Source organism: Phyllostomus discolor, chromosome 14, assembly GCF_004126475.2.
Source record: "Phyllostomus discolor isolate MPI-MPIP mPhyDis1 chromosome 14, mPhyDis1.pri.v3, whole genome shotgun sequence".
Taxonomy (NCBI): Eukaryota; Metazoa; Chordata; class Mammalia; order Chiroptera; family Phyllostomidae; genus Phyllostomus; species Phyllostomus discolor.
In genome coordinates this window covers 39,015,455-39,027,171 of record NC_040916.2, presented here as the reverse complement: position 1 = coordinate 39,027,171, position 11,717 = coordinate 39,015,455, and the positions used below count along the sequence as shown (strand labels likewise).

The following is an 11,717-nucleotide window of genomic DNA, read 5'->3' as shown; positions in this document are numbered from 1 at the left end:
ATGCCTGGGATAAACATGTTTAAAAAGTAGACATGTTGGTTTACAGAAACACTTTTTTCTACTTTCTTTAGAAATCGGCTCTTGCCACTGACAGATTTCTAACAAGGCTCCTTGGGGCTGGGACAGCTTGGAAAGTCAGGACCCTGGTGCTGCCTTTAAAACCGTGTGGCCATGTCTCACTGGTCTTTTTTATTCCCTGTGTTCTGGGCAGAAATGCTGAATAAATGTCTCCTGCAAACAGGAAGATCTCATTCTGGGGAAAAGAGGGGCTCAGGATAGTTTTCCCTCTGCCAAGAACCAAGAAGAGGGCATTCAGAGCTTTTTTTAAGCCTACCCTATCAAAACTTTCCCCATAGAGAAGTTAAGTTTCTGTTAGGTTTCTAATTCATTAATGCTATCCGTTTAGTTAAGTAAGAATGAAAACATTTTATCCAGATATTCCATCACTGATACTTTTTAAGCTATCACCAACTAATTTCTCTCAATGTTACCAAAGAGGTAGCAAATGAGCACAACTCAATAAACTTTAATACTGCTCACAGTGAGTGGTCTTTCAATTTCTCATTTCAATAATTTATAAGTAATTTAGTAACAAACTGTCATAGAGGAAAACAAACACAATGTACAAAGTAAGGGAGGGTAGCAAAATCCTAATTAAAACACTCATAACTTTTTTTAAAAGTGCGACTTAGATAAAAATAAAAAGTAACAAATACAGATAAAAATCAGTTACCAGTCATTCTTCCTAAGGCAACGCTATCTAATAGAAAGCTAAGCAACATTAAAATCCTTGTCTATATTCCTAGGACACATGACCAACTGTATACAAAACAATGTTACTATAATAGCCTCCTACAAACTAGTAGAAAGTAAGGAGGCAAAACTTAGGAAAAAAATGTTCGCTGCAGAAGCTCATCTTGTGTCCCAGGATGACGAAGTAAAAGGGGACAAAATACAGAGTAAGTTTCTACTGAACAAGATATGTATCTATCTTGGTCACCTAAATTGTACAGAAAGTAGTATTTATAGTACTGACCCACAAATGTGACCCTAAGCATTGCAGTCTAGCAGGTTTCAGGGAAGCCCAAGTGGAAACAAAGAAATTAATAAAAGGCAACACTTTGGGAAGGCTCTCCTCTGAACTAAGATGGATTAAAATTTTGTTTCCTGTTTTGTTTTTGTTGAACAAAACCTTTGAAAAAAAAACCCCATGGAAGTTTTTTTGGAAAAAAACTGTAACCCCATGGAAAGAGTAAAACTGTAATTTCTGAGGGTCTGTTTCTTCTCTAAGTATAGGCATTTTGTGAAAGAGCAGATGGTGAAAGCAAAGTAGACAACCTGGAATAGAACTGTTGGGCAGAAACTAGCATATGGCTGTGGCTGGCAGATCAACTGACAACCCTTTACAGCTATTTGAGTTTAAATACTGAGAGGTCATACAGAATACTCCCTAGCACACAAGCTATAACCCTCACTGCCCGGGTTCGCACTGTGGTTCTACCACTGACTGGTTACAAAGAACGGGGCAGACGAGGGGAGGTCATGATCAACTTTCTCATCTGATACTGGGCATGTACCCACTTCCTAGGTCTGTGAGAACAAATCAGCTCATGGGAAACCGTTCAGAATAGGAGCTGGCACATTCAAGGGTGGCCAAAAAGTTCATTTGGTTTTTTTTTGTTAAGATGGCCGTAGTAGCACTTTGTGTCTTTAACTTCATTCAAAAATTTTGTTAAGATTTTGTTGTGACAGTTGTCATATCAGCGTTCATTTTTAAAAAATTAATATTGCTGAATTTCTGTGCAGTCACTTCGATAACGAAGATGGAAGAAGATAATGCAGTATCTTTGGTGTATTATGGTTTATTATTTCCAGAAAGGTAAAACACAAAATGCAAAAAAAAGATTTGTACAGTGTATGGAGATGGGGCTGTGACTGATCAAATGTGTCAAAAGTGGTTTGTGAAGTTTCATGCTGGAGATTTCTTGCTGGACGATGCTTCACAGTCAGGTAGACCAGTTGAAGTTAATAGCAATCAGATCGAGACATTAACTAAGAACAATCAATGTTATACCACACGGGAGATAGCCGACATACTCAATATATCCAAATCAATACAGTTAGTGGTGAAAATGAAAAATGTGTCCTTTACTTTACAGACAAAACTAAACGAACTTTTTGGCCATCCCAATAGTAATACACACCACTTTGTTCATCACCATTAGCTTAATTTAAAAACTCCCTTTTACTTTGGAATTTTAAGATGTGCTCTCCTTAGCTCCCCAGGTGATTTAGGCTTCCTAAATGAGAAATTTCCAAAGCTCATACTTACCTTATTAGACCAAAAGGGACTATACCACTTTGGCCCTGTACCTCTTTCAATTTACATTTTATTTTGCTAAAACAACTAAGGTCTTGTGCCTCAACTCTTAAATATCACCTGAGAAGGAGCAAATAACTTGGCGGCCCCACATCTGAAAACTGTCCCAGGGAAACTCATTTCGCAAAAGGTGACGGGCCTCGGTGTGGCTATTTGCTAAACTCAATAGAAGAATCACTCAACACAGAACAACCCAGAGGGCAGAATTTACGATTATGAAACACGCAGAAAATAGTTTTGCAAGTTAGGCTAAATGTGCATTTACAGGTTTCGAATCTGCTCCGCTCTCCCTGTAGTTCCTCCCGGGTTTACACCACTATCGCTCTCCTGGCCTCCCGGTACTCTCTCAGTCTCCCCCAGCCCCTCTTTGCCTTCTGCTCGCTCCGACTCTGTCAGAAACCAAACACACAGAAGAGTCACGGTCAGTCAGGAACTGCAGCGACAGGTAAAAGTGCTGCCTGCTTCTACGGGAAGTGCTAGGAGAAGCCCGAGTCCTGCTTTATTCCCACAAGGTGCTGGCACCGACTTTCTAATGGAAAGTCACAAGTGTGCCATCAGAAAAACCACCTCAAAAAACTTTACCTTTCAAACGGCTCGGCAGATCAATAAGCACACATTTCCCATTTTTCACAGGAAAAAGAGGAAGTGCACAGACCGCATTATAGGACAATGGGAAGACGAGCAAGGACGGGGATGTGGAAACCACAATCTGGTTGCGGCACACGGGCTGCGAGCCCCCCTCGGCTCCCCTGTGCCTCTGTGACAGGGGCTCGTGGAGCGACAGGGGTCACAGGCTGAGGCGGACAGTCTCAACGCCGTCCTCACACGAGCCCCTCAGCTGTGGGATTTCCCAGCGCCACAGGCAGTCGTCTTCACTTCTAAATGTAACTTGAGGTTCCCACACTCCTCAACGTGACTTCTATACTTCACAATGAAATTACCACTTACGTGGAACACTACAATTTTATTTTCTAATGAAATGATAGAGGAAATAAGATTCCAAATAAGATTCCATATGTAGCAACTACATTTACATTTTTTCAAGGTTATATATTCTGCATTTTGAGAGACACATTTACATTGGGTTGGCCAAAATGTTCGCTGAGTTTTTTCCGTAAGATGGCTCTAGTAGCACTTGGTTGTCTTTAACTTCGTTCCAAATTTTTTTTGGATTGTATTGTGACAGCTGTCATATCAGCATGCATTTAAAAAAAAACTTATCAAAATTGGTGAATTTTTGTGCAGCCATTTTAATACTGAAGATGGAGGAAGATACGTAACATTTTCGGTGTACTATGCTTTATTATTTCCAGAAAGGTAAACACACAACTGAAACGCAAAAAAAGGTTTGTGCAGTGTATGGAGAAGGTGCTGTGACTGATCAAACGTGTCAAAAGTGGTTTGTGAAGTTCCTTGGCACTACTGACACTTTGCCCAAGTAATTCTCTGCTGTGGGGCTGTCGTATGCATTGGAAGATGTTTAGCAGCACCCCTGGCCTCCACCCACTAGAAGCCAATAGCAGGAGATAGCCGACAGACTCAAATACCTGAATCAATGAAGTTATTGGTGAAAATAAAAAATGTGCCTTTCATCTTACTGAAAAAAAAAAAAACCCAAAAAACAAAAAACAAAAAAACAAAAAAACTAAATGGACTTTTTGGCCAACCCAATGGGAGATATACGACACGGATACAAGGTCTCAATGGGCAAGAAAACTGGAATCACACAGTTCAAATAAGGAAACATTCACTGAACTCCCCCTGTAAAAGTGTCAGATAGTGTCATAATTAGATAACAATAAAAAGGGGTAAATCTACCTTGTTAATTTCAGTTATCTTCATAATCAGAGACAGAGTTTAAACTTTCAGAAGGTCAAAACTAGTAAGGATCTGCATAAGGCAGGTCGGTTCAAATACACGAGACAGGAGTTCCCCCACTTACTCTGAAACGCAGGGGGACACACAATGAAGGTCTGTTGGAACGGATCGGTCTGCGTGCAGATCTGGGTGGTCCCGGGCTGCAGGGAGACGCTCTGCTGCGCCACCCCAGGAACCGGCGCTGCCGAGGACGGGTACAAGGCCGACTGGTAGTTCAGCAGGGAGACGTCGGAGTTGGCCAGAGACAGAGTAGCAGCTGCTGCAGTGGAACTGGAAGCTAAAACACTGGCCTAAAAACAAGATTATAGTAACATGCTGGTATCAAGATAATATTTTTACACACACAGAATCAATCCAGAAAAATTTGTTTTTAAAATGTAATGCTGTCTTTAGAATTAAGAAACTTTTCCAGTCTCTAAATTTAAGGCATATTACAAGGTTGAATAAGAAAACCGAGAATGAAAAAATGACCCTGTGCTGGTTGAGGCTATATAAACCCCTCTCTCTTCCTCCTGTGCAAAAACGTGCCGGATGTGAAATCCCACCAGATCTCAATTAAACGATAGCACTAGCTAAGAAACCAGGAAGCTTATAGCTTCAGAAATGTTAAGTACCGTATTTTTTGGACTATAAGATGTAGTCCCCCCCCCACCAAACTTGGGAGGAATAATGGTTGTTAATGCTGCTGTTGAGTTCTGTTTACATTTACATTGGTGAAATAGTATGCTATTTATGTTATTAAATATTTCACATTTTTTGCTTCAAAAAATTCTTCCCCTATTTTCCTCCTCTAAAACCTAGGTGCATCCTATGGCCTGAAAAATACGGTATCAACTGTTTAGCAAACAAATACCAAACTACTCTTAAACCTAATTATTGGAAACACCCTGCCGGACTCACAGAAACAAAAAGCAGACAGGCAGCTGCCAGGGGAAGGGGGAAGAGCAAGGCAGGGAGGGGAGAACGGGTGAAGGTGGTCACAGGGTATGAACCTCCACTCATTAAATACCAAGTTCGGGGAGTCTAATGCACAGCACATAAAAACAGTTATTGGAAACACCCTTCAATACATGTACTGAGACATAGAAAATCCTTCAAACACAGTCGTTTAGCTAAAGCCAGTACAACTAACAGCAGTTAAGTAGTATAACAGCCATGATTCATTTATTCAACAATACTAAGACTGAGGGCACCGACTAGGCCTTTATAGTTCATTCCTGTCGGCACATGAGCAGTAGGTATCATCAGCCTACCTTGTTCGGCAGCACTTTTGTCAAGCAGAAAATTCTTCGGCAACCAACCCGACCTCCAAAGCCAAGACTGGTTTCTTTGCCTCGCCCTGCACTCTCACTAGCTTTTATCCCACCCGAGTCTGAGCGTCCAGGAATACCTGGATTACAGCATACCTGATTGTGCACGGTGTTCAGCTGGTTGCTGAAGCTCATGGTGAGATTTGTGCTTGTATTTGGAGCGACGTGCGTTGTGAAGGGACTCTTGATCTGACTCACTGTATCATACATGTGAACCCTCCGCTTGCAGATCTCCATGTTCTGGAAACAAGACTTAACACTGAAAAAAAGAAAAAAGATTAAAGAGTCATTGAAAGTGAATGCTTGGATTTAAACAGAAAATAAGACAAATACAGATCAACACCCCTCCCCCGCCCACCGCCACACCCTGAGTATTTTCAGATCAAATGAATCAAGAGTTTTTACAACCACAGAGAAAACATACATATCTATTTCATTCTTCAATAAGAAAGAGAGGCATCAATGAGCCAAATATGCAAGTCCCAAAGGTGCTCTCATGGGCTATTTTCGTTTACCTGTGAGATAACAGGTAATACAGCAGAGAGCTGCAGCGCAGCCAGCCGCCCGGACCGCATGGTACTCACTGATTGCTGTGTGGGAAGTCCAGGAGGTGAGTCATGGCCACAAACTGGTGGTTAAGGGTTTTCAAGGGCGTGACTCTCTTATCTGCATCAATCGTTAGCATTTTTTTTAAGAGGTCAATGTATTCTCTCCGATCCGCCTTCTCGGCCAGCATGTCTGTTCCTTCTAAGTCTGTAGACATATTCACCTTCCAGGGAAAATTTAGAAATTTTGCATTTCGTTACTTAACCTTTAATGCTGCCACTAAGTATCTGCATTCTCTCCAAACCACGTATATAGTACTCAAGAGAGAAACTGAGGACATTATTTTTATTACAGTCTAATCATTTTCACAGGTGGAAGCTCTTATGCTAATTAAAATCTCCACTTTGGTAGAGTATGTTGGTAGAATAAAGGTAAAGAAATTCCTGTTCATTCAAAATCTGAGTCAAACAAGTTAAGCAAAAATGACTATTATTACTTTAATATAATTTTCTATTGTTAAAGAGGTTAAATGATGTACGTATAAAAGGTTTGAACAGAGTTTTAAGCACTTAACAAATGTTAGCTCTTACATAAGTATTTATTTATTTAGTAGAGAAAATGGACAAGAAACTGCCATAAGCAATATATCAAAATACTGGTATGTAATAAGACCAGTCTAAGAAAAGCAAGGAAGAAATATACAAAAGTATCCTTCACTAGGATTGAAACGTTCTTTTAATACATGACAGACTATCAATGTACCTTCTCCTGTAAAAAATGAAAACATAGACAAGAAAACAGACTGTCTTTAATATAACCGGCAGAAGTGTACCTATGAATAAAGAAATACAGAAATGTCTGGTTTTCTGAAAGTTGCTACACTCACCTGAGCCATGTCATCTAAACAATTAAAAATGTACTTTCGAGCTTCTTTTGATTTGATTCCAGTCTCCAACTCATGTTCTTCAGGTGTCTATAAAACACAGATTTTTAAAAAATTCCACCTGTGTATGATTTTCACATTTTATTCTAGTAAAGGCCAGGACACAAAGACGTGTAAGTGTTGTCACCTTGACAACTAGAGAGGACAAACATGAAAGTTATTTACAACTAGAATATCTTCCAGGGAACAGATGCGACCTTGGTGTGGGGCCACCCTTTCAACAGTGATAAGGCAATGACCTGCTTAGTCCCTGAAGAATGTCAGATAAGAAGGGACATTACCATTTTTGTCTTAAAGCTATTTGCAAATGAGATGCTTCAAATGCTAACTATTCAAAGACTCTGGAAGACAAGTCACGGGGTTAACCAAATTACTCAGGGATCTCTCAAGTTAAAGGAGCAGGCTCAGAAGCAAAAAGCAGATACTTGTTTTAAGAAAATACACAAGGCCTTGATGTGGGCAGTTAGAAAATTATGTTGCTTTGCCATATTTATTGAGAATACTCCAAAAAATAGTCATTACTGCTAACTGAGTCTCGTTTGTTTTTTTTAAGATTTTTAAAAAGATTTTATTTATTTATTTTTAGAGAGGGAAGGGAGGGAGAAAAGAGAGAGAGAGAGAAACATTAATGTGTGGTTGCTGGGGGTCAGGCATGTGCCCTGACTGGGAATCGAACCTGCAATGCTTTGGTTCGAAGCCCGCGTTTAATCCACTGAGCTATGCCAGCCAGGGCTTGAGTCTCATTTTTATGACTTAATGGTCAGCACTACTCTCCCTACCCCTTTCTCAGCTTTTAATTCAAATATGCAAAATAGCCTTGGCCAACCAAACTGGTATTTCCAGTTCTGTTTTTTAATTAAAGGTAAGGCCAAGTGGGTACATGAAATAATTTTTCAAAGTGTTCCCTCTGGCAAACATACATTATCCCCCCCAGCCCTTCTCCCCGCTCCACCTCAAGAATAAACTTGGATAACCAGGCAAGGAAAAAAAAGGCGATACAATCTTTAAAAAAAAAAAAAAAAAAAAAAAAGAATAGATTTTAAGTCCAAAGTTGGGAGTGAGAAGTGTAGGTGTGGGTAGTAGAGCAGGGGAGACTGACCTTAAGCCTCCACAGGGGGTACCCCAAATTGGGGTCTCTGTTGAAAAACCTGGTTGTTTTTGTCCCGGCGCTGAGAAGGTATTCAGCTGGCAGGCCTTGTGTTTGTGAAATATACCGAATCTGGAACATCAGAACATTGATTTGGAATGAAGAGTCATTATTAAAAACTTTTACACTAAAACATTATTAGCGCAAGGCACAAAAGAAAGCTACCACAGTGAATTAACTCACTGATAAACACAACTGAAATTTATCTACAACTCACTCACAAATAATTCCCAAATATTTATTCAGTAACTTCCTTTTTACTATATCTGTGATTTACAAGGAAACCTTAGTTTTGAGAATTTTGTGTATAATCTTTTTTGCTTTTGTAGACTTCTGATACAAAATTCAGAAAACTTTGGACATTTCTATGACAGACAGAATGGTTTTAAACAAATTTTTTCATGAATTACTATGAAATCTTTTGTTTTCTTTTTTGATATATTATCAAATTGAAATGATTGGGAACAATTTCTATAAACCTCTTTCTTCCTTGGCTACGCCAGTCGCTGGTCAACTGCCCCTGCTCTAAACTGTCAGAGAGATTCTCTCTTACCAAACAATCAAGCCCGTAATCTAGCCTCCCCATCAGCAGAGGACGAGTGCCCACTCACCCATCCGACCCTCACTGGGCACCCACCGCGAACCAGGCCAGCAGTTCTCAACTGCGGTCTGCAGACCCCTTGGGGTCCGACCCGAGACCCCATTTAATTAGGGGGGGGGTCTGTGAAATAAAAATTACTTTCACAATAATACTAAGAGTTTGTTTGCCTTTGCATTCTCTTCTCGTGGGTGTACAGCAGAAACTTCTAGAGTGGATGTGTGATGATGTCATTGCTCTGATGGCTAATGAAATAAATGTGTACTTGTGTTTGTTTTATGGATTTCCCAATTTAACTGTTCACACTTCTGGTTGCTTCTCCCAAGCCGGAGAAGCAATAGAAGAGGCAATCTGTTTCCCTCCCCACTACTGACAGCAATACAGGAGGCGACTTCTTTTGCATACAAAACAAAGTAAACTATTTTTTAAAATTCAGAATAAAATCGGTACAATAAAATACTACACAGACACTTAAAACGATACGATAGAAGTATACTTATTAACATGTAAAGATATATTTTTACAATATGCTAAATAATAAAAAAGGCAGATTACAAATTAGATATCATCTCACATTATTTCTTAAAAATTACTGCATTTCACTGGTTCTAAGAGACACATTTTTTCAAATTCACAGCTCTCAAATCAGGAGTTGTCTTGCAAGCTGACAGAGAGCTATCATGGTTTAATTGGCAGCATTTTTTCTTAGAGGTACAGAAACATGGTACATCTTTCAACCAGTGGTGTCGTGGATTTGAGGAAATACGGTATATATGTTTCTCTATATTCATAAATTTATACCAGGGATGTACCTATACATAGCATATATTCAATCATTCTTTCAATAAGTATTTATTGAGCCAGGCAATGATTTTAAAAAATAGACGTGGTTCCTGCTCTCATACACCCTGCAGTCTAGTGAGGGAGACAGACACTGAATGCATGATTCAAATCAGAATAAATAGGCTTCCATGAAAAATACATAAAAAAGAAACCTGACCTAGACCGGGGGCTGATGAGGAAAGGCTCCCCGAGGAAGTGATGCTGAGCTGATCAACGAGTGGACACTGACTAGATGAAATGAACGGCTGGCGGAGAGGCTTCCGACTATGGGAACACTGTGTGCAAGGGCTCGGGCTGGGAGGAAGCAGTGCTGAAATGACGCCAACAGGGCCAACGTATGAAAAACAAGGAGAAATGGCGTGAGATCCATCTAGAGAGAAAGACAGGAAGGGGTGGGACAACTGAAGTAGGGGCTCAGAGGTCCTATGAGGGAGTTAGCCCTTTATCCTAAAAGTCACGGGAGGGGCACAATCAAAGTTATGTTTTGGAGAAAAAACACTCTTGAAAAAAAACTGGAGGGAGACCAGAGAGGAAAAAAGGAGATTGTCTAGTCCAGGAGGAAGACAGCCTGGATGAAAGAGTGGCAATGGAAAAAAAAAAAAGTACATTCAAGAGGCATTAGGACATAAATGGACATGAGACACACACATGCATGCACACGCAGCAAACCACATCTCTTTCTTCATGGAATGTATCATGGCTGTAGTATGTAATTATTTGTATGATTATCTACGTAATGTCTCGTTCCAATACCAAACCGGAGCCTACGGGCAGGGACAGTGCTTTATTCAGCACCGCACCCCCGGGGCCCCGAGCACCGCACCCCGAGTTCGCACTCAGTAAACACATGATGAAAATTAACAAGTTATGTGCATGTATGAATGAATGCAAACTATAACCTACCCCTAACAGGTTACCTCCGTGGGGTAGAACTACCAGTAGTTCAAATTTTTGTCTCTTGGCTTACCTCACCTTTATTTTTCTATGATGATGCAGTTATGGAACTAAAATGTTTAAAAATTTTAATGTTATAAAATGAAAAAGTTTCATTGTGAGGGTGGAATGGGACGCTATTATCCAGATACTACTTTTTATATAGCTTGAAATAAAGCAACAACAAAAGCTCCACACCTACACAAACAAAGAATTATTTGGCACTTGTTATTTTCAACAATTCTAATGTTTCCAACAAATCTGAAGCCCCTAGTATCTAGAGAGGTTATACACATTTGACTTCAAGACTCACGATCACCTGCTCTGACAGCACTCTCACTGAGGAAAGACTGAATGCCTTCCCCCTAGAATCAGAACAAGACTAGGGTGTCCACTCTGGTTACTGGTATCAACACTAGAGTAGTGATTCAATGCAAGGCAATCAGGCAAGGAACAAAAGGAATCTGGATGGAAAAGAAGATGAAAAACTATCTCTATTTGTAGATGACATGATCCTATAGTTAGAAAATCATAAGGAATACACACACACACACACACACACACTTAGAACTAGAATTCCATTAGAAAACTATTAGAAAAAGAGTTCAGTGACCAGAGGGGAGAGGGGAGGGAATTTCAGGAGAAAAGGGGAAGGGTTTACAGGAACAAGTATAAAGGACACATGGACAAAAACTGGGGGGGGGGGGGGAGTAGAAATGGGAGGGAGGTGGAGAGGGCTGGGTGGGTGAGCTGGGATGGGACTAAAAGACAGAAAACTATATTTGAACAATTAAAATTAAAAAAACAGAAAAAGTTCAACAAGGTCATAGAATATAAAATCAATTACATCACTCACTGTATTTCTATACACTAGCAATGAACAACCTGAAAATGAAATTAAGAAAATAATTCCATTCATAATAGGATCAAAAAGAATAAAATAGTTAGAAATAAATTTAACAAAAATGTAAAACTGGTACTCTGAAAATTACAAAGCACCTTTAAATAAAACCTAAAAAAATTTTACAGGTCAGAAAACAACATTGTTAAGATTTGGGATACTTCCCAAAGCAATCTACAGGATTCATTTCGAATCCTGATTTTTTAAAAAAAAAACAATGACTTTTTTGGCAAAAACA

The 11,717-nt window shown here is 39.7% G+C and overlaps 1 protein-coding gene across 8 annotated transcripts in view; it reads right to left on the bottom strand.

The window, feature by feature from the left end:
* The window catches only part of HIPK1 (homeodomain interacting protein kinase 1), a 53,709-nt gene that overhangs the window by 15,230 nt on the left and 26,762 nt on the right, over positions 1–11,717 (bottom strand). For all 8 annotated transcript variants that reach the window (XM_036015339.1, XM_036015343.1, XM_028502459.2 and 5 more), the window contains 5 exons: positions 8,157–8,276; positions 7,001–7,087; positions 6,153–6,337; positions 5,665–5,827; positions 4,323–4,548 (listed from right to left, as the gene is read on the bottom strand). In XM_036015339.1, coding sequence (XP_035871232.1) covers positions 4,323–4,548; positions 5,665–5,827; positions 6,153–6,337; positions 7,001–7,087; positions 8,157–8,276 — 781 coding nt within the window. The remainder of the gene's footprint in view (positions 1–4,322; positions 4,549–5,664; positions 5,828–6,152; positions 6,338–7,000; positions 7,088–8,156; positions 8,277–11,717) is intronic.